Source organism: Eulemur rufifrons, chromosome 18 (genome assembly GCF_041146395.1).
Source record: "Eulemur rufifrons isolate Redbay chromosome 18, OSU_ERuf_1, whole genome shotgun sequence".
NCBI lineage: Eukaryota > Metazoa > Chordata > Mammalia > Primates > Lemuridae > Eulemur > Eulemur rufifrons.
In genome coordinates this window covers 52,556,517-52,580,638 of record NC_091000.1, presented here as the reverse complement: position 1 = coordinate 52,580,638, position 24,122 = coordinate 52,556,517, and the positions used below count along the sequence as shown (strand labels likewise).

Genomic DNA, 24,122 nt, shown 5'->3' with positions numbered 1-24,122 from the left:
ACTGCCTTTTTATTTGTCAAGACATTAGCATGTGGGGTTGAAACACTTTTGGTTATTTTTTGTGCTCTATGTCAGAGGTACACATTAGCCCTTATAAGTTTTTGAGGAGGAACCCATGTCATCCGCAGGTTACTGACAGCAAACAGTCACTATTAATTGAGTCACCATCACAGAGATTTACAGACCGAAATGTATTCTTCATTAGATCCTTACAGCTCTGGGTACCATACATGAAATAATGTGGCATACATAGACTAAATCTTGCTTATGACATTTTTGCTTCTCTCCCTTTTAAATATTCTTTTCTTAAGAACCACATCAAATATTATGTTGTTATTTCTATTCTAATAGATTATTCAAGTTCCACAATCACTGTCTGACATGTAGTTGAAGCTGCTGTTGGTTTAGATTCATTAAAAAAGTTTTGTTTTCATGATAGATGACGTCCCCTTCACTATGCCATGTCCCATCATCTGTGTGGTCTCCCAAAAGCGGTGCACATCAATCAATTAAGCATTTGTTAATCAGAAAAAATATGTTTGCTTTTGATGCTGCTTTACTATATTAAAAGATTTATCATACTTGAAATTAATAGCTATAGACTCTAGAATTTTTAATAAACCACTGGAAAATATTGATATTTCAGAATATTCATTTCATGAACTAAAGACTCATATTGAAATCTGAAGTACATTGTTTTACTGTCATCGAAGTAAACACAGATTTTTTAGAGTGCATCAATTTTATTACCAGTATATTTATTATATCTGTATTATGTTTTTATTCTGTTATCCTTCCAACTGAATGCATCATTATTGTATTGAAGTATTCACTGAAGTAGAAGCTTTGAGTCTGAATCAGTTTTGTCATTAATCTGGCAAATTAGTTGAATTTTGACCACTCTATTCACATCTAACTCTTTCTGAAAGGGGAATACCATTTTGAAAGGTTTAAGCTGAATGAGGTAGATATTTAATTTTCTACTTGATCTCTAATTCTGAGTCTTCTAAAATCTTTTCAAACTCATTTTTTACTGGATGTGATCTGGAATTTAAAAGAAAAAACTTACATGTCAAAAAACTGCAGTGCCATTTCATTATCTGGTATTTGGTGTGAAATAATCATCTCAATACTTGCTTCGACAGTGGTGTATCATTTGTATAACCCTGTGTCAGAGAGGCCTGAACGCCAAGGGCTTCTGTGTTTCTATAGTGAGCTGAGAGAATCACTCGCTTGACCTGAGTCCTCCACCCAACGTCTGAGAAAGAAGCATTCCTTTTGGATAGCGTGGCTTTCCTCACTTGGAAGTGCTTTTCATGCTGCAAATAATACAGTGTAAAAACCAAATTTACAGAAAATTAACTCTCAATGATCTCTCTATTACTCAAGGACTGATTGTTCTGTAGACGGACTGGACTCTTCTTGTTCCCCACCCATGGCCCTGGAGCCGGACTGGGCATCATTTTGGTGGCCAAGTTCATGAGGCCTCAGACACAGCCCTCTGGTAGTCACTCCCCATCACCCAGGCTTGGGACACTCTCTTGGCTCTTTGTGAGCCTTTATAAATTTCCCAGGTACGTTCTCAGTTTTATCAGTGGAAACCTACCATCTTCTTTTTATGCTGCTTCTTCCCAAAGAAGAAAAATATCCTTCAGATTTTTTGAAAAAAGTTTTAAAAAGAAAACTTGATAAATAATAACTTATTTTTATTTCTTTCTTGCTCTTCCATCAGCCTAGCCCACTTTCACCTCTATTCGTTCCCTCAATGTCAGGTGCATTTCCTGCTTGGAACATGGGTTATCAATGAGTTAATCCATGGCCCTCAGTGTTTATCTCATGGACCTCCCTCCTCTTCTCTTAGGCAGGTATGCTTGATTTTAGAACTCAAAGAGAGTCCATAAAAACAGAACTGAGTGTTGCTGATTGTTTGATGTCAGGGCCAGTCTCTGATATAGCCCTGGATGTGCAGCTGATTTGCGTGGAGCACTGGACAGACTCTCACATTTCTGTGGATTTGGATGTGTTCGCATATCAGCTGGGGCATATTAGCAGTTACCCTGTGTGAAGAATATTAGATGATATATCAATAGTGCCTTGTGAGATGCTATGTAAATTTAAGATTTTATATAATAGAGTAGCATTATTTAGCCTATAATAGAGTAACATTGGTCAAACAATGAATTGATATATGTAGAATACTTAGAATAGTCTCTGGCACGTAGTAGGTGCTTAATAGTTATTAGCTATTATTATTGGGATTTTGTAATTTTACCTCAAAAACAGCGTGTCGGATCTGAAAATACAGAACTTATTCTATATTTTTCTGTGTAAAGATATCTTGTAGATCAACTATTTCCAATTTTTATGTATTTTCTCATCAGAAATCTCATGATTCATAGCACAAGCCAAAGTCTAAAGGGCCTCTTGGGAGGGAGGAAGCTAGTCAGTGAGGAAATGGAGCAGGACCTGTGGGGAAGTGTGAGATTTCCCAAAGGCTGTGGACGGAAGGGTGGCCCCAAGTGCCGGTCACTGCCAGCACACATTAGAGGTATGCCCATGTTCACCTGGGCCTCTGCTTCAGCTGCTACCATCTTGGTGCCGTAACAGAGGGTATGTGTTCATAAGCAACATAGGTTATCATTTCTAACTAGCAAGGACTATAAAAAATGTTTAAGAAATTATTATAGAAGATATAAAGCCATGCAGTGTTATGTAGAAAATGCTTACATTGAAGCCTTTATTAGCAACGTGTCTGTATTAGTTAAGGAAAATCTGAATAGGATTTAACAAAGAGGCCCCAGTGGTTTATAGAAGTTTACTTCTATCTGATAATCACAGTGCAGAGATGGGCGGTCCAAGGCTGCTCTGGAGGCTCTGCTGTCTTCAATGTGTCTTGCCTCTCTAGGTCTAAGGTGGCTCTTCTTTGCCCTGCCATCATGTTTGCATCCCCAGCCAGCGGAAGGGGAAAAGGCAATGGAAGGACATGCCCATTTCTTCTACTGGCGTGACCCAAAAGTGACCAATCTCTTCTGCTCATATCCCTTTGCCCCAACTTAGTTATATGGCTGTATGGGAAATTAATCTCTAGATTGGTGGCTATGGGTCTACTTAAAATTTGAGAATTTTATTACTGAAGCAAGAAGAGAAAAAGGATATTAGTAGGTAATCAGCAGTCTTTGCCACAACTTCACATTGGATGGGGAAAATGAAAAGAACATTGTGTTCCTTTTCTCTCATGATAATGATAAATATTTGGTTGTTCAATGCTTTTTCTTGATTCTCAGGCTCAATGTTTGAGAAATAAGAATTATGTTCTACAATTAATAGATAGCATTAATATGGTAATGTTTCTGGTTTTTTTGTTTTCCCCTTGAAAGGCTGTTATTGAATTGATGGTGTGGTTTATGATCAGCTGCATCTTAGAAATAAGCTAATTGGACCATGGCTTCAAAATAAGAAGGCAATTTTTAGCAATATGTTAATATACATATTTATATTACATGCTTGTATCTGCCTCGAAGAAAATCCATTTGTTTATAATTGGAGCTAATTGGGAGGAAAAATACCAAATTAGAGCTAGATCTTTTGGCCGTCTAGACAACTATGAACCCACTGACTGACCAGCTATTAATAATTTCCATCGTCTCCAGGTGGCACGTATCATGCATTATTAATAGATGTCACTGCTACAATAACCAGGTTCATTTTGGGTTCCAGATTGCCTAATTTCACCATCTAGACTGTGCTTTTCTTGTGTATTCATCTTCAGACAAGTTCATTACTTTGTATTTAGTAGTCCTTTCTTGAAACTGTATCTGTGATATGCTCTGATATATAATTTATGTTGCCAATAATTGTATTTGATTTTACTGCATTAGGTAACTGAACTCATTATATATATAGTACATATGTTTCACATATATATTTCATTCAAATGTTATTGCACAAATAACATCTATTCAATAACATCAGGGCAGTTCTCCAAGATGTGTGAATATAAAGTGATTTTAAGCAACAAGTATCATTATTATTATCATTAGAATAGAAATAGTCTCTTTGACTTAGTCATTTCATATTTAAAAAGTTGCTAGAAATTCTATAGATCTTCAGTTGCACACTTGAAAAGAATTGCTAAACATGGATTAAATGCATGCTTTCCCTGGCAGTTAATAATTTTAAGGTACAAATATTTAAAACGATATTTGACCAAAACCAAAATACCTAAGAGTATTTGATTCACTATTTGACTTGTTCCCTAAAGGGCCAGGATTCTTGGAGTTGTACCTTATAGCACTCTTACCTAGGTTGTTACTACTCCAATTCTGTTGTTTGCATTAAGATTCACTTTTGATGTTGTGTGTTCTGTGGGTTTTGACAGATGTATAATGACATGTCCCCACCATTATGGTATCATACTAAACAGTTTCACTGCCCTGAAAATCCCATTTGTTCCACCTGTTATCTCTCCCTTCTCTCAAGCCCCAGACAACCAACTAATCTTTCTACTGTCTCCAGAGTTTCACCTTTTCCAGAATGTCATATAATTGAAATCACATAGTGTATAGCCTTTTCTGATTGGCTTCTTTCACTTAGTAATAGATATTTAAGTTTCCTCCATGCCTTTTCATGGCTTGATAGCTCATATCTTTTTAGTGCTGAATAATATTCCATTGTCTAAATGTATCACAGCTTACCAGTATAGAATTTTTATTTTAAAAATATTCATCATTAGATATTATATTGTTAAGTAAAATAATATTTACAAAGGGGTAAATAGGACAGAACAGGAAAAACTTCCCAAAATCAAAATCTGCCACTGGAGTTAGAATAAATGAATTCTGTTCCTTTGTTCCTGACAACTGGACCACAGCTCCTAGACTTCCATCCAGATCTCATACATGGTGCCAGCCTTTACTTCCTTTTTAAAAAAAAAAAATGATACAACATTTTATTGTGTATAACGAATACTCTAAAGTGTGGTGATCTTAAATGCATGGTGAACCTTTACAAATGTGTACTTGGTTGTGACTACCACCTGATCAAGAACAGAACATTTCCAGAGTCCCATTGATTTTCTTGTGCCCCGTCACAGTTAACACGCCCAAGAGCCAACCACTGTTCTGAATTAGAAAATTTTGTCACCATTAATTTTTGCTTATTCTTGAATTTCATGTAAATGGAATCACACACTATGTACTCTTTTGAGTTTTTCTTTTGTCCAACAGAACGACCATGAGAGCCATCTATGTTGTTATGTCTTGGTAATTTGTTTCTATTTTATTGTTGAGAAGTGTTGTGTTGCACCACTTCGTTTACCCATTCTCCTTCTAAATAGTAGGTTAATTTACATAGTTCAACTATTTTGAATAAAAGTTTCTGTGCAAATTCTGTACATGTTTTTTTGTGGACATATGCACTCATTTCTCCTGGATATAGCAGAATGGGCATAGGTTTGGCTTTAATAAAATTTGCCAGTCATTTGTAAAAGTTGCCATTATTCTATTAAGTAGACTTTGGATGGGAAATAGTAAAGACCCTTGAAAAAAGGTCCCAGAATAATATTCCCCCCAAAGGGGGAAGTGTTTGGGATTGGTTGTGATTTGTTTTTTTCCGATAGGTACTGAATATGATGCCTGTTCAAGGGAATGAAATAATTCAGAATATAGGGATTTTATTTATGTTAGCTATAATGGTGGCAGATTGAATATTTGAGCCTCATGTTCTATTAGAATACATGTTGGTACAATGTAGTTAAATCTATAATAAAAAGACACAAGTTGTATTTAAGAGGGCATTGTTCTGAAAATCTGAAGACCTTGGTTCTAATTCTAATTCTAGCACTATATAACTGGGTGACCTCAGGCAAATTTTATAACCTCTTTAGATCTTTATGTCTTTATCTGGAAGTAGAAGTGATGGGAGGAGAGTTTAGTCTGTATGATCTCATAGATTCTTTCCAGTTTCCTCATCTATGATTTTTAAAATAAGTCACTTAAAGTTACTTAATATGTTTTGTTGCCTTGTACATCTAATTCATAAATTGATGATCTAATTAATTAAATTTCATGGACTCAAGGAAGAGAAAATAAACAGTTACAGACTCAAAGTCATGGGAGTAAATCTAAAATTTCAGACTACTGAGATGATACAGGGTTTACTAAACTAAAATTGTATGTTTTTTAAAAAAAATACTAAAAACTTCACTGGCAACTTCTTAGGTTTTGTAATGTTTCACAGATGTGCCTACTTAGCTACTACGTAATTAGAATCCTAAAGGATATTCCACATATAATATTGCAAAGTTTCAACTTTGGACTGGGTTTTGTAAAGTCAGCTTGAAACAGATTCAACTAATGTGTGGCTCTTCAGATCCTACAATGATTCAGAGCTTCGCATGTGGTGAGTGTTTTTCTTAAAGTTATTAGTAGGTGCCACAGTGTAGGAAAAGGGCAGTCAGCTGTTTGTTATGATTAAAGGTAGACGTTTCCTTTCACAGTCTTGCCATTTCAAAATTTGATTCCTTTATTATATCCAGATGAGACTGCAGGAGGCTTGATTTTATACTTTTTCTTACTGCATAAATATATATCTAGTAATGCAAAATGCTCTGTGAAAATATAAACAGGAAACAGATGTTAGGTTAGATGTACAGATATATAAAGTTGAGCTATATTTGAGACTACCGGGTTTTCATGCTGTCTTTGTAGTATGAGCTAATAATTTTATTACTGAGTGATGAAATATAGTCTTTTTCCTTTGAAGTGGACTGTGGGAATTTCTCATGTTGCACCGCTTTAATGTGCAGTGAAAAATTAACATGAATTTAATCATCATTTTATAATTGCTGTTTTAGTGACATGAATAGTAAAATGGCTAGTGAATGTGGAGTTGTGTTGTCTGAAGGAACGTTGTTTGGTCACTGGCATAGTGTTTGAGTAGTATCCTCCACTCTTCAGCTCATTTTGCTCATTTGTGACCTCCTTGCATATTGTTTATCTTAAAAAGGATTTTAATTTCAGGCTCCTATAATTTAGTCATTCATAATTAGTCTTTCATACTTGCAAATGATGACAAATTATTTTGGGTTAACGGTTCATTAAGAAGTTCTCCTGTATAAAAAGTAAGAGTATAATCTTCAAGTTTAAAATGCAGAAATTTAAGTATAAACTATCTAAAGTTGAGGTTTCCCTAGAGGCACATGCCAGATCATTGATCAAGTCAAAATGAAAATTATTTGTCTGTAAATATTGAATTGATGGCTGTTTCACTTAAGCATGACTCTTCATAAAATTAGCTGCTGTTCAACTCAGTTCAACAAAAAGTTACCAAACTTTTTATATATGATGTAGTATTGGGATTATTGGAGAGGGATGCTAAACAATTAATAATGTAGAATGTGGTAATTGCCTAGTAGAGATACAAAGTACTCTAAATGAGAACAGAAAAGAAAAGATTAAATTCCTTGGGTGCATTTGGAAACACAGGAGAAACTGACGATCCAAGTAGGGATGTAATTTTAGCAGGCAGGGGTAGCTTGGAGGTGGGCAGTTGCATTCTAGATTGAGAGTAACATTTGAACAAGGGCCTGTGCCCATTTGAAGACCCAGACTTACATTTTGGTTTGTAAGACAAAATTGTGAGGCCTGGATAGTACAAAGTTATGTTCAGGATGTCGATATAGCAAAATAAGAGACTACTGAGGAGAGTTGGGTAGCATCAGTAACACATAGCAACTGATCAGGTATATTGGATAAGGATGAGAAATTAGAGATTTTGAAACTGGGTAACTGAGGCAAGAGGAGGCTGCGATGTTTTGGCAAGGAATATTGAGTTCATTTTTTGTTTGTTTTTTTTGGAGACAGGATCTTTTGCTGTCACCCAGGCTAGTGTGCAGTGGCATCATCATAGCTCACTGCAACCTGCAACTCCTGGGCTCAAGCAATCCTCCTGCCTCGGCCCCTCAACTAGCTGAGACAACAGTGTGTGCCACAACACCTGGCTAATTTTTGTATTTTTTGTAGAGACGGGGTCTCACTATGTTGTTCAGGCTGGTCTCAAACTCCTGGGCTCAAGAGATGCTCCCACCTCGGCCTCCCAGAGTGCTAGGCTTACAGGCATAAGCCAGCACATCTGGCCTGAGTTCATTTTTGAGCTTCTTATATATAATTGGTGATTATGGGAAATCATTCAATAGCTTATTAAGGAGAAAATAAAATCAAACATCCAGACAGGAGTATCCCATTTGTTTTTATTTTTAATGAGTCACTTTGAATGTGTAATCACTGAACTTCTAAGGGATTGAATTTCCCTTTCTTCATTTCACTCAGACATTCCAGAGTGTTAATTTTACTCAGGGTGGTTTCGTGCTTAGTATATGCTGCTTCATCTAGAATGCGTTCTCCCGCTTCTTGACAACATGAGTCAAGGGACACCCCTTTCAAAATAATTCCCAGTTTTTTTCTCTGATGAACTGTGCTATTGCTTAATTCTGTGGAGAGATGATTTAGGGACCTGTGAGGATGGATGGGGCAAAAGCAATCATCTAAACATTATACAGAAAGTTGTCATTGGTCATCCTCTCCATCCTGGTTCACTTCATATTATACATTCTCTTAGACTCTTCTTTGAAATATTTCTTTTATTCCCTGTCTTCTGTATTCTCAGTCTCTAGCTAATTTTGAAATATTAAAAAGTCAGAGTACTTGATTTGGAAATCACTTCTTCTCACCTAAGGTAGAAAGAAATTCTTAGCACGTAAAGTAGTGCATTAATATCTCCTTAATCATTATTATGTAGACTCATGCTTATCTAATTCTTTAGCCACATAAAATAGTCATAATATAATTCATAACACATTTTCTCATTGGAAAGGTTTGATCATTGGCAACACATTGGAGAGTGCAAAGCCTGCTCTACTGGTTTTCTTTTTAATTTAATCCTATAACAATAACCAAATTTAATGTTTGAAAATGTTATGTGGCCAGGCGTGGTGGCTCACGCCTATAATCCTAGCATTCTGGGGACTCGGGGAGGCTGAGGCAAGATTTCTTGAGCTCAGGCATTCGAGACCAGCATGAGCAAGAGCAAGACCCCGTCTCTACAAAAAATAGAAAAATTAGCCGGCATGATGGTATGCACCTGCAGTCCTAGCTACTCGGGAGGTTGAAGCAGGAAGGATCACTTGAGCTCAGGAGTTTGAGTTTGCATTCAGCTATGATGATGCCACTGTACTCTAGCCAGGGCGACAGAGTGAGACTTTGTCTGGGGCAAAAAAGAAAATATGCATCAAATTATTGTTTCTGTTAGCATTAGGCAGAACCTTGCATAAAGGGTGAGTTATGCAAGTTACAGGAGCTCATTGTGTTTAAAAAAGTAGCAGGTTAGAATGTCAGAAAATATTCTGACAAGGTGTTCTTAGACAAACCAGTTTACCGTGCAGTAACTGGAAGTGCTTTCATTTAAGTTCCAATTAAAAACTGACACGTGACAACACTTTTACCAAGTGAAAACAAGGTAGAACAGATATAGAATATGTCCTTCTTTGTTGCTTTATTTAAAAAAAAAGCCTGTTTATCAATTTGTACTTAAAATCTATATTTTTAGTAGCAAAATACTTCAAAGATTCCATTAATTTATTATCATTTAATTTCAAGTAATATAGTAAGAGCTATTTAATTTAAACATCTGAAAAAATCCACACATTTCTGACAAAACTGACCTAAGGAAAATTTTGCAAATTAGCAAAATTAAAATTATCTTAATACATATAATGTTACATATAATATATCAGAGACTATAATATATCAGAGACTATAATATACATTATGTATTTTTTATGTTTTATTTTAGAGAGACTACTCTCTACTGTTTTTTTCCTCATTAATCCCTTAAACAATTTATTAATATCTTCATGCAAATTAGTGTGTGCTATTCCTCAAGAATGACTGTAGGCCTAGGGAGGGCCACAGACAGATCAGTCCATAGGAGTGATGCTTTTGTGAGACACCTTTGATGGAGCAATGTCAAGGAGACTGTGTTTATATTCCAGCTCCACCATTGTGCCATGGGCATGGTAATCACTCCTCTGAATCTGAGAGTGAGTAAAGTAGAACTGCTTCCCAGCTTTGTTCTGAAGTTTAAATGAGATGGAGTGTGACTCCGATAGTGTAGTGTCTAGCACATAAAGAGGGTAACTGCTACCATTACTGTTACTACTACTGCTGCTACTATTATTACTTCATCACTAATAGTATTATAGTTTTGAAAGGGCTGGGGAGCTTTCACTGTTCCTCTGTAATCATTCCAATTAAATGACTTCTTATGGTCCATATTTTTATACTTTTTTTTTGTAATTGACACATTGTAATTGTACATTTTATATGAAGGGTGAAATTCTATGTTTCTGTTCATATATATGTTGTATAATGATCAAATGATGAGGGTATTTAGCGAGACCGTCACCTCATGCATTCATCATTTCTTTGTGGTGAGGACATCCAAAAGCCTCTCTTCTAGCTATTTTGTAATTATAGTCCGTGTTTTTAAGACCTGAGGTCTTAAAAAACTTTTAAGTCTCCCCTTACATTACAATAAAATTGGGAGGTGGAGAGAATTGCCTATTCCTCTTTTCTCCTTTTACTTTCCATCTCTTTTTATACTCTTTTCAAACAAAGACATTATTTTTCATTTTTATGTCTATTTATTTTTTTCTATTCTCTGATCATAGGTCCACCAGGGACAATGTTGCTGTACAGATAATAACTTCTTCAGGAATGATTCTAAGATGTTTTGCTGGTGCTTATCTTTGATTCTCCTTTGTTTTCTGTTTTCATATTCAGATTTCTTTCTCCTGTTATGCTAATATGGAAGCATTATGAACCCCTTGAGTATAAGTGATTGGGTGATAGGGACCTTGCTTAGAAGAAAGGTTTTTTCTTCTTTTTGAAGAAATTGAGCTTGGACCTAATGATGTATTGTCAAGAAATATTGTTAGTCTTTGAAAATCATTTTACTTTGTCCAAACTCACTAAACAGTATCAGATATAATTTTATAACTTGGTTGTTTTAAGATGATAGAAAAGTGGTGAATTTTTCTTTTAATGATTGTCTTTGGCAACAATTAGTTTTTCCTTAGTGTATTTTTCTCTGTATTTCAAAATTTTAAAAATGCATTGCTTTTATAATAGAGAAAAATTCATTTTTTTAAAACATAGTTTTTTTTTCCATTATTTTATGTGCACTAATTACTTTATCCATCTTTTTTCTAAAGGAATGGCACAGGTTCAGCCTTATAAGATACTATAAGCCCAACCTTCATATGAACAATTTTCTCTTTAGAACGATTTCAACAAAGAATGTAGTAATTGGTATATTTAATAAAAGAATAAAGAGATTGAGAATTATTAAGTGATCCCTAAGTATACTTATTTTTCCCAAATGTACTTTTAAAGAGATATGATGTTAGATTAAAAAAAGCAGAACTGATAAGGCAGGTCACTGGATTATTTTTTAAAATATACAGCCCTTTCAGACACTGGGTATATTATGTGTGTCAAAAATAAAATCTGATCGACTTAGAATTTTAAGAGTTTATCATGCATACAAAAGAACAGTTCATGAACTGGGAGACCTCAAACCAAAAAATGGCACAAAGTTTCAATTTTGCAGCAGCCACAGCACAGTTTATAGACCATAAAGGAGGAAGTATTTTGACCTTTTTCCTGACTGGCTGTCATATATTTTTTAAAGCAAACAGAGGTGTGTAAACTGAGTTGTCATAGCTGAGTGGTTTAATTTCAGAGTCATCGGGACAAAAAGCTGATGTGAATGTTTTGTTTAGGCTTATTGTTTTGGGGAAATAAAAATGACTTAAGTTTTGATTACCTATAGACAGTTGGCATTGGAGCATCTAAACCATGGCTTCTGTTTTTATTTATTTTTAACATATATCTGTTGTAGTCTGCCTGGAAAACTTTTTATTTATCATTCAAAATTGAACTCCACTTGGGGTAAAGCCTTCTGTTACCCATATAACAGTTAATTTCTTCCTCCCCTATTCTGCCTTTGTTATTGATACATACTTTCATTTCAGTATTTATTGGAAATTGGTTAAGAAAAAGGACTCTGTGGTCCTATAGACTTAGTTTCTAAATCCATTTATTCCACTTAATGCTGTTGATTGTAGATATATTATTTTAAATGTCTCTAAACATTGGGATTTTTTTCATATGCTGAGAATGTGTCTGTGGATTAGTCAAAGTTCACCAAAGAAACATAATTGTGCGTGTGTGTGTGTGTGTGTGTGTGCGCGGGTGGGTGTGTGTGTATGAGGAGGTTTATTAAGAGAATGGTTCATGCAGTTGTGGAAACAGAAGTCTCACCATCTGCTGTCTCCAAGCTGGAGAACCAGGAAAGCTGGTTGTGTAATTCACTGAGTCCAGAGGCTTGAGAATCAGGGAAGCCTGTGGTGTAAATTCCAATGCGAGGCCCAAGGCCCGAGAACCCAGGGGGCCCACTAGTGTAAAGTCAACGATCCAAAGGCCCAAGAACCAAGCATTTCAGTGTCCTAGGGCTGGAGCCGGTGGATGTCCCAGCTCAAGAAGAGAGAGAGAATTCGTCCTTCCTCTACCTTTTTGTTCTTTCAAAGCATCGAATTTGGGCTTTCAAAGAATTGGATGCTGCCTGCCCCCGTTGATGAGAGTGTATCTTCTTTTACTCTCTCTGCTGGTTGAAATGCTCATCTCTTCTGGACACACCCTCACAGATACCCAGAAATAATGTTTTATCAGCTATCTGGCCACTCCTTAGCCCAGTCAAGGTGTCGCATAAAATTAACCATCCACAGTCAGTAAGGATAAACTAGGTTCTGTTGTATAATAAATGACCTATATCTCAGTGGTTTATAACAACAAAAATTTCTTTATTGCTCATGTTACATATCCATTGTGTACTGGCTAAAGTTCTGTGCGTATGTTCTCCACTTCAGAACTTAGATTGTAGAAGAAGGGTGGAGGGAAAGAGACATAGAGAACAACTGGTTTTAAACCTTCCATCCTGAAGTAGCACATGTCACTTCTGCCCACATTTCACTGGTCATGGCAAGTCACATGGCAGCTGCTGAGTGTAGGCAGGGACTACACTACTACTCCCACAGGGATGGAAGCCAGAATATTTGGCAAACGATGCAATCTACCATAGAAGTAGTAAAAATACCTCCATCACAGAGTGATGAGTGAAATGAGATACAGTTAAACTGTTCAACAGAGTGCCTAACCCAGGATAAATACTTCATTGTCAAATGAGACAATAATGTGTTTAAATGTTTATAAAATGTGGAGAGGAGTTTATTGTCTGCTTTGCATCCCCAATCACAGAAAGATGGTTTGATGATTAGGAAGTGCCTGCCTAGCTGCATCGTTTTGTGTACCAAGGAACTCATAACTAAAGCACTTAAATCACTGTACCACTTTCTACCATGTACTGCCTAAAACGTGAAACAAAAGTTGTCTAAGGTAAGCCTCAGTTTGTATAATCAGATCATAGATAAATGACTTCAGTATTTTAAAATGAATCTTTAACATCTGCCTTTCGATTGGATTCCCTAATTATTTAATCATATTTAAGAGAAGCCAATTTAAGACAATAGAAATATCTGAGCTGACTATGCAATCTAACTGGGTTGCCCTTTCTCCACTAAATTGATCAGCTATTGATTCATTCATTTAGTGTTTAGTATACCTAATCTTTTCTTAAATGGAAAAAAGTAACCTATAAGTGGATTATACATTTTGTTTAACATATACCTATCCATATCATGTAGTGTTTGAATCACAACAGATTTTCCTGTTTTTCTCTGTTATTTTATTTTAAAATTAATACAATAAAATTGACTTTTAGGTATGTGTTCAGTTTCATATAATTTTAGGATATGTATGGATTTGTGTAACCACTACTATAATCAGGATACAAGAACTGTGTTTTCATTTCTTGGCCTTAACCAAAGCAGAATCATAATTTAAAAATAAAATAAAACACTGAGAACATCGGTTGAAAATAAATGTGTTTGTGTGCATAATTATAACTCTTAGCATTTTGACATTAGTATCAAGAAGTGTATTTTTACCTTGGTAATGTAAAGCCTGATTGTTGACTCTGACACTGAGACGAAGTGGTCCTGGTGAAGGAGCACTGAGGTCCTTTTGCATTGCTGTGAAAGCTAATTAGAACAGACATTTTATTTCAACCTGTTTTAGTGCAAATGCTGAAAATGTTAACTCTTTGCAGCTTAGAAATGAATTTTCTGTTATAATTATTATAGATCAAGTGTAAATTAGAATCTGTTCTGAATATCTATTCCTTCCCATTTGGGGCATAATGATTGGAAATTTTCCTTCCTCTGCTCCCCCATTCACTCTCTGATGCTATTAATGATAATTTATTATTAAATGGCTAGAGTAAACGTAGGTACTGATAATTCACTTCATAACTGTTGTGATGTAATTAATGAAGTGATGGGTGAAATATGTTTCTTGGTTTATTCTATCTTGACTTATATGACTTTGTGAGTGTTGAATGTGACTCCAAAATAGGATCTCCTAGAACACTGGCATTGCTGTTGTGACCATTACCTAGAAACCTTTGTAGGACTTACCCCAAAATAACCATGTTGATTAACTGATTGAGGCATCCAATCCTTCATACATTCAACTACAATTTAAGTATTTAGGGCCAGGCGTTGAGCAAGGAAACAGGGAGATAAAGATAAACAAGATAGTCCTGTGGGGTTTGAGGATGTATGGTTTAATTGCAGGACGGGAAAATAAGTGCAAATAGAAGTCTACACAGTGTGCTCTGGCATTGAGAGTAGAGCTACCAACTGCCTGGAAAAAGAGATATAAACAAGCAGCATAATATTGCCACTGGAGGGATGAACCTTGAAAACATTATGCTAAGTGAAATAAGCCAGAAGCAAAAGGACAAATATTACATGATTTCACTTACATGAGCTATCTAGAGTAGTTAAATGCATAGAGACAGAAGGTAGAATAGTGGTTCCCAGAGGCTGGGGAAGTGGGGAAGGGAGAGTTGTTGTTTAATGGGTACAGAGTTTCATTTGGGAAGATGCAAAGGTTCTGGCAACAGATAGTGGGTAATGGTTGTACAACCTGGTGACTAAACTTAATGTCACTGAATTGTACACTTAAAAATGTTTAAAACAGTAAATTTTATATATATTTTACCACAACAAAACAAAAAAGAGTAAGAAGAAAGCCCCACATAATATCATTATCATTTATAGCCCCTGTTGTTCTCATTTCAAGAGAACCAATTTTTTAAGGAATTTTTATATTTTCCTCCCATCTTTTGTCTATTAAAATTTTCTAATAAGATCTATACCCGCTAATCTTTAGCAAATTAATGCCATTAGGATATTTCTGTTAAAGCCAGTAAGTGTGGGTGAACCTTGCTTTCCCATTGTAGTGAAGCTAATAATATTCAGAACATATGAAATAGTTTTGCATGAAATGACATATTTAATAAATTCTAAATTTCTATGTTTTATTGTTTAATTGAAATAAGTGCTTAGATGCTACAACATAGATGACTCCTGAAAACATTATAAATAAAAGAAGCCAGTCACAGAAAACTATATATTGTATCATTCTATTTATATGAAATGTCCAGAATAGACAGATTTATAGAGATGGCAAGTAGACTAGCGGTTGTTCAGGGCTAGCAGAAGGGTTCATGAATAGGGGAGAATGGGAGTGACTGCTAATGGGCATAGGGTTTGTTTTAGGGAGGAACTGTTCTAAAATTAGATTGTGGTGATGGTTTTACAACCCTGTGAATATACTAAAAAAATTTAATTGCATACTTTGAATGGATGAATTGTATGGTATGTGAATTATATCTCAAGCTATTTTTAAAATGCTTAAAGGGAATGGTATAGTTTCTCTTTTTTTGAAGATTTTTTTGCTTTATCATTTAACTTAGATTAGTTGAAAACAACAAAGCACTGTAAAGTTTAGCATTTTAAACATGCATATACTTCATAACTAAGCTATAATCTGAGAGGGCTTTATGATAACTATCAGTGAGTTGCAAATGAATCTGAATGCAAGTATTAACATATTTTATAAACTCTCACATACTGAGTGATTTTGTTAAGCTGATAGTGTATGTACATTCAAAACTAGGTAGAATATGATGACTAATTTGATTTCATTTTCAATAAAAATGAACTTAGCAGTTCTTTTAAAAATGTACCCATACATAGGAATGCTTTGTAAAATTAAATTTGTTTTCATTCAGTTTATTTTTTATTTATATTTTAAGTTCAGAAAAAATAACAAACATTTGGGATGACTATCACTGTGCAAGAAGAGAACTCCAAGTAATAGTATCAGATAGAAACACTGTTTTATTGATCTGACTAGCCATTCTCCAGTCCCTGCCTATAAAAAAGTCACCATGTATATTTTAAGCAGCTTTGATACGTCAATCCTTAAATTATAAAAGACTTTATATTAAAACAGCTACTTTTTCCATGCTAGTTGCTACCAGAGTGCCTCAAATCCTCCATCCCACACCCAGGCACACACCCTGTGTGCACACACATGCCCACTTACATACCTGCCCTTCTGCTCAGACTCACCCAGCTCAGAGCACACAGTGGCTCATGGCTGCCGTTCTTCTGTCAGCCACGATTTGAACTAAGTACTGCTTTTTCCTTTGGTGAATCTGGGACCCTTTTCATCATTTACAAATTACTTCCATAAGAAAATACGTTGTGACTCCAATCTAAAGAAATATAACCCATGATGAGGCTAGCCACCTTTAAAGTGTCTTGACTTTTACAGTCATACCCCAGAGATACTGCAGTTTTGGTTCCAGACTACACCAAAATATGACAAGTATCGCAATAAAGCAAGTCACACAAAGTTTTTGGTTTCCCTATAAAAGTTATGCTTACAATGTACTGTAGTCTATTAAAGATACATTAGCATTATGTCTTAAAAAAGTGTACATACTTTGATTTTAAAATACCTTATTGTTAAAAAATGCTAACGATCATCTGAGCTGTTAGTGAGCTATACTATTTTTTTTTGCGGAGAGTCTTGCCTCCATGTTGATGGCTGCTGACTGATCAGGGTGGCGGTTGCTAAAGGTTGGGGTGGCTGTGGCAGTGGAACTTCTTTCAGAATTGGAGTCACTCTTCTCAAACCCTGCCTTTGCTTTATCAACTAAGTTAATGTAATATCCTAAATCGTTTGTTGTCGTTTGAACAATGTTCCCAGCATCTTCACAGGAATCTGTTCCATCTCACGAAACCACTTTGTTTGCTCATCCATAAGAAGCAACTCCTCATCCCTTTAATGATCATGAGATTGCAGCAATTCACTCATATCTTCAGCTCCACTTCTGATTCTAGTTCTCTTGCTGTTTCCATCATATCTGTAGTTCCTTCCTCCAATGAAGTCTTGGACCCTTCAAAGTCGTCCATGAGAGTTGTAATCAGTGTCTTCCTAACTTATGTTAATGTTGATATTTTGACCTCTTCCAATGAATCATGAATGTTTTTAATGGTGTCTAGAATAACAAATCCTTTCCAGAAGATTTTCAATTTACTTTACAAAGATCCCTCGAGGAATCACTATCTATGGCAGCTATATAGCCTTACAGAATGTATTTCTTAAATCATAAGACAAAGTTGAAATTACTCCTTGATCCATTGTCTGCAGATTGGATGTTGTGTTAGCAGGCTTGAAAACAATATTAATCTCCTTGTACATCTCCATCAGAGCTCTTGGATGACCAGGTACCTGTCATTGAGCAGTAATATTTTGAAAGGAGTCTTTTTTTTTTTTTTTCTTGAACAGTGGGACTCAGCTGTGGAATTAAAATATTCAGTAAACCATGCTGTAAACAGTTGTGTTATCTTCCAGGCTTTGTAGTTACACTGACAGTGTACAGACAGTCAATTTCACACAATTCTTAAGGGCCTAAAGATTTTCAGAGTGGTAAATGAGCATTTTTTCAACTTAAAGTCTACCAGCTGCATTAGCCCCTAATGAGAAAGTTAGCCTGTCCTTTGAAACTTTGAAGCCAGGCATTGACTTCTCCTCTCTAGCTATGAAAGTCCTAGATGGCATCTTCTTCCAGTAGAAGCCTATTTCATCTACATTGAACATCTGTTTAACGTAGCCACCTTCGTCAGTTGTCTTAGCTATATCTTCTGTGTGAATTGTTGCAGCTTCTACATCTGCACTTGCTGCCTCACCTTGCATTTTTATGGTATAGAGATGGCTTCTTTCCTTAAACCTCATGAACCAACCTCTGCTAGCTTCAGACTTTTCTTCTGCAGCTTCCTCACCTCTCTGTCACGTACTGATGAGAATTTGTCTTACTATCAAAAAGCAATTAAAATTTAAATATCTTTTTATGCATGTTGATGTAATTTTAATACATATCTATTTTTGAATGTTCAGTGGTGTGCTAAGCACAGTGCTAGCTATCGCAGAGATCCAGAGAGAGGAGTAAAATAATTCCTGCCCTTGCAGAGCTTTCAGTTCTAGAGATTCATTATCATCTTGCCAGGTAGGACTAAGTACACATTTTAGTAACGCCAGGAACAGGTTGCTGAGAGATCATAGAGGAAGAAGTTTTTGAAAGGTGAAGAGAACGTAGGTTATCCTTAACCAAGAGTGCTGAGTGAGAAGGCGGGTAGAAGAAAAAAGAAAACAAAAAATAACCTACTGTGTCTCTTTGGGGCACATTAATCTATGCTAAGTCATGCTTCTCTTCATGGCAGAAACATAGATTTTAATTAAGGGGCAGGTTTATTTTTATTTTGTGTGCTTGTGCCTAGCAGTATAAAGTTGCAAAGTCTGTAGTATAAAGCTGAAAGTAATTACTAGTGGAAAGGTTTATTTTGAGAACCAAAGGGAAAAACCACCACATTTATCCTACTTGTTTGCTATTAACATTTTAATTTGTAAATTGACACACTGTGACTGGGCAAAACTTCATCTAATGCAGTATCCTGTTTACAGTAGGAGGCCACCCTGAGTGTTTCTAAGAGAAACTGCACTGTCTTTTCTGGCCTGGGGTCACGTTTGCTTGGGTACCCCTTTAAAATTTTTTGTTATGAAAATCAGCACCAGTTATCTCTCCTTCTCTTGCTAGTTAGGGAACTAGCTTATTACTGATAAGGTTCCCATTAATCTGGATGAAATTACGGTACCAGGAACTTTAAGTACTTTCCAAGGAAGAGGAATATTAGATGATTTATATACTGAATTGCCCTCATTTATTTTCACAGTAGCTCAGTAACTCTATGAGGTGGATATTATCACTCTCTCCATTTTACAGATGAGAAAAAGGCACAGAGACTGAGAGTTAAGTTTCATCTCACAGTGTCAAGATACCATTTCTCACCACAATAGGTATGTCAAAAGCCATCTAAAGCTGTGAGTCCTGCTCCTTGAGAAAGCAAAGATCTTAGTACAATTATTTCACCATAACTTTTGGGGGATTTTGATGTTCCAGTGTGAAAAAGCTGAAGGGCAGAGAATCATAGCGGAAGGCCAGCATATTCACTGTAGGGTACGAAATGGTAAGTGTCACAGCTGTCTACCCGGTAGGTGTTGACTAAAGATATATCCAGTTATTTTTCGACTGAATAAGAAATTCTTCAACTTCAATTCCAATTTAGTAGTCTATATATACCAATGTGTATAAACATATTCTTGGTAGAGAAGATGTGAATAAAGGATATCTATCTATGAGTAATTTTATTTGGCAATCTGAATTTCTAATTGAAAGGATATTTCTTTAGACAACCAAACTACTGCTAAGAAGGTGACTGATTTAAGTTAATCTCTGGGCTTCCACTTTGGTAAAAATGCTCACGTGCACAGTCGATAGAAAGAAAATGGAGAAACAGTGCGTGGTTGGTCCCTGTGCATGATTGACCCCTGAGTAACTAAGAAGTAACTATGGAATGAGCTGGCTCTTTGACTCCATATGATCCTTCACAATATTGTTTGAAGGTTGAAATGAGATAACCAATTTGAAAGTACAGTACTTAGAAAACTAAAAATCAATGGACACATGCAGGTTATTAATGAGCATCTCCTTTTTGACATTTTTATTCACTGCTGGACTCTGTATGCTCTCTCATTTTTCTCCGTCTCTTTCAGTGTCTCCTTCCCTTTCTCCTCCTCTCTCCCAGATTGATGAGCTGATTGCCTGCAGCAGTGGGAAGGGCCACGTTAACCGGTTTTCGTGATGCTTGCATAGATGGTTAAGTCATACAGCTTTACTTCTCTCACTCCTTTTTGCACCCCCTTCGTATCCTCGGAGAAATTTTAAGAACACTCTTGAGTTTCCTAGTTTGCTTCACTCGTATTTGCTCTTTTTAACTTTGCAAGATACATTCGTCTTCCCCTTCGAACCTTCTGTGTCTTCTTTTTTGCATCTTAAACATGGATGTCAGTAGGTGCCCATGGTGAGCTGGTTGGTCTGGTCTTGTGCCTTTTGCATAGTAGAGTCTCAAAAAATATGTTCGTTAAGTGACTTCAATAAGGAAAAAGAAACAGGTGAGTTGTAAGGCTTTTTTCTTCCTTCAATATTAAAAAAAACTGTGTTGTCTTAACCTAAATTGGGAAACTTTCTCTATTCAAGTACTTGGGATTATGAGGTCTCAACTGTTTGTCTTAAATATTGTTGTTTCTCCTTGTAATGTAACAGGCAGAACATAAAACTTCTTTGAAGTGAAGTAGGAGTGGTGTTTTTTTGAAGTACTCAAAAATCTTTTTTTACTCCTTAGGAATTATATAACTTAATCTCTGTTTTGTCACCTAGGGAAGATAATGAGCATGAGGAAATAATTCTTCTGTGGAATTCTGGGAAAGTAATATTAAATTCTAACATATCATCATAGAGTATTACCAATCAATGTTCACTTTAAGAGCCTTGATGATTGGTCTGTTTTCAACTAGTATGTTTATCTGCTTGCACTTGTGAGTGTTGATCTGAAGGAATCCATTCCTCGATTTGTTGAAATGATTAATGTTTTCTCCTTCCATTTTTTTTTAAGGAAATGGCAAAAATCCTCAATCATCCCAGAGTCTACGCTTTTCTGCACATACCAGTCCAGTCCGCCTCTGACAGTGTACTCATGGAAATGAAAAGAGAGTACTGCGTGGCGGACTTCAAAAGAGTAGTGGATTTTCTGAAAGAGAAGTAAGTCTGTTAGTACTTAAGAAAATAACCATTTCTTTTTTCTTTCAAAAGCATGTGGCAAAATGCACTTACTGCTGCCTCACACTTAAAGGTACAAGAGAGGAGGCGAGACTTTCCAAGCTTTCAAAGCCTTTAAGTTTCCTTGGGCCCCTTTGATGTGGGTTTTTCTTTCTCCTCAGTTTATATCCACCTTCCATCTGTACATGACACACCGTTAATTTGTGTAAGATTGCCAGTCTTTTTAAGGTAATGCGAAATGTGATTATTTTTATACCTGAGCTGGTAGATGAAAACTGCTTTAGCTTTGCTCTGCTTAAATCTCCTTTAATGTGGCTTTTTGAAGTTGTGAGCTGATTTTGACATGGAGGTAGGCCAAATCGTGTCACTACAAAATAGATAATTTTCTACTAAATAGCATTTTTTTTTAATGAGTATCTGAAACGTCTTTTCTTTTACATACTAATCCCTGTAGTTTGCTTGAAGAGTTGTGATTTATAAGGAGGTCTGAGGATTCTGTTTTTTAAAGTTCAAATTGCTATTGACCAAAATTAAGGCATATTTACACAATCTCAGACATGAACGATAATTTTGTTTCCACAGAAAACACTTGCAGCCCATAATTATGTTCTTCAAAATCCTATTTCTCATCATCACCAAACACTGTGTGCCTTCTGTGATTATGCAAGGCAGGAAACAGAAGTGCTGGCCAAGGTCATACAGAGTCTTCTCAAGTCTAGGGCACTGTTCTTCCCCCTGGGGGTGTATCTTTTATCTCGGCATATTTGTGGCATGGGTCCTCCTACTCTCCATAAATTTTTTCCGTAATTTTTCTTCTCTCGTTTTTCTTAATTAAGATACAATTTTTCATTTCCATCTTCTTGTTTATAATTATGTACCTTTGTACTATGTTGAAGTACTACATGGATATGATTGCTTTATACAAATTGTAAACAATTATTTTTTCCAACTTTAATTAGTCATTTATCCTTACCGCATATGACTGTTTTCAAATCTTTTTACTTTTTCCTTCTTTCTGCATCTTTCTTTCATGTATCTTTCTGATTTTTATTTTTATTTTTTTTTTTTACCTTTAGGCATTTCTTGACTATCCTAACTACTGATAATAAAGACACTTAGTGTGCAAATACAGCTGATCTTTCAAATATTCAAATCAGTGACTAGAAGGGATATTTATTAGAAGATTTTATAATTATTTAGTACATACAGCCTTCAAAGTAGAAAACAATAACAATAGATCTCTGCCGTCTCTAATATTTTCATATCTTGAACAGAACTGGACAAGGCTAAAAAGTAAAGCTTTTTATGTTACATGTTTATTGTTGGTGCACATCCCTTCCTTGCATTTATTCTAAATTACCGCAGGTAAACTTGTCTCGTGCAAGACAGTTTTTTTGGGCACACTGGTGCTAGTGAACAGAATGTTTTCAAAATTGCAAAAAAATTGTTTTATCTATGAAATTTCTCTTGCCTCTTTGCTTATTAAAGCAGTGGCAAATAATGTGCACGATTCATACTTGTTACACAATACATTGCCAAGTGTAGACATGCACCCCATTGTGCAGAATAGTCTAGAACACTTTCCAAATAGTTTTTTCATTAGTGTTATTACATGAGGTTAGGGAATTAGCACCTCTCTTTTATCTCCATTTGGGTGAGTACTGACTCAGTTGTTTGGGGAATTACTGTGACTACTTACCTGGGCAACAATTTCACAACAAGTTCTGGCCTTTTATGTTGCTCTGAAGATGGACCTGTTAAATCTGTTGCATCTTGAACAGTTTCATCAGCCTCTGTGAGCTGTATAGAGGTGAAAAGATGATCACAATAAGATATTAAAAAATAGTCTCTTGCCTATATTTATGGACTAAAGTCAGGGCTAAAGTCCGAAAGAAATCCTTTCTTTGGATTATGAGTCACTGTGAGGCATCCATGTAGCTCTTCTAGAAGTGTTCGACTAACTGGATCCTAGAACCAAACACATTGCCCAGGGACATCCAGTATTTCCAGCAACAGAAGTATCAGAGATCCCCAGAGAGGATATTGGAGATGCCTGGTGAAGACACCCCATCCCATACCCATCCATCCACAAATTCACTTTCAAATGCTGTGAATCACTAGAATTGTGGAGTATGAGTCTAGCCAGTTAGCATCTCCAAGAGACTTTAAAATTAGCACTGTATTGTGTATATGCAGCAAGGGCAGAAGCAACCTGGGTATATAATTTCACATTTAGATTATTATAAGTAAGATATAGTGGAAAACTGTAGCAGGCAGCCGATATGATATGCCGGTATGTATATCTGCCTACATGGCAGATGACTGAAAAATTTTCAGGTACCTTATTTTAAAATAGAAGAAGAAATCAGGTCATCACTGCTAATAAAGTGATCCTTGCCTAGTTTTAGACGATTCATCAGAACCATGAATTGTGTGTTTCATCCAGTCCATCCTGTTGCTTGTGAAGAATAGTACAGCCTTACTCCTGTGAGGACAGTATAATATAGTTTTGCCCTTTAGTAAAAAAAGAGTTTTCCTATCCTCTTGGGTAAGTCCATCCAGTGAGTAATTTTCAACCCCTATGGACATTTAAAAATAAATGAAATATTTTAAGCAAACTTTTCTTATATTTGGCTTACTTTTCTCCATAAAAACTAGTATAGCTTTATGCCAGATAGATTAGTATTTATTTTGGAAACACCAAAGTTTCAGGGCTTTCTATAGAACCATTAGTCTGGGTAACTGATCTAGCACAAATTTTATTTGTCCAGCCTTTATTAAAATTCAGTACAATATCTTCATTCTTAGAGGGCCTAACACTATCATGTTGCCCAGATTTGTGCCTAACACTCGTT

General features: G+C 35.8%; 1 protein-coding gene across 1 annotated transcript in view; it reads left to right on the top strand.

Moving 5' to 3' along the window:
• The window catches only part of CDKAL1 (CDK5 regulatory subunit associated protein 1 like 1), a 582,236-nt gene that overhangs the window by 353,175 nt on the left and 204,939 nt on the right, over positions 1–24,122 (top strand). The window contains exon 10 of the mRNA XM_069493178.1: positions 21,104–21,249. Coding sequence (XP_069349279.1) covers positions 21,104–21,249 — 146 coding nt within the window. The remainder of the gene's footprint in view (positions 1–21,103; positions 21,250–24,122) is intronic.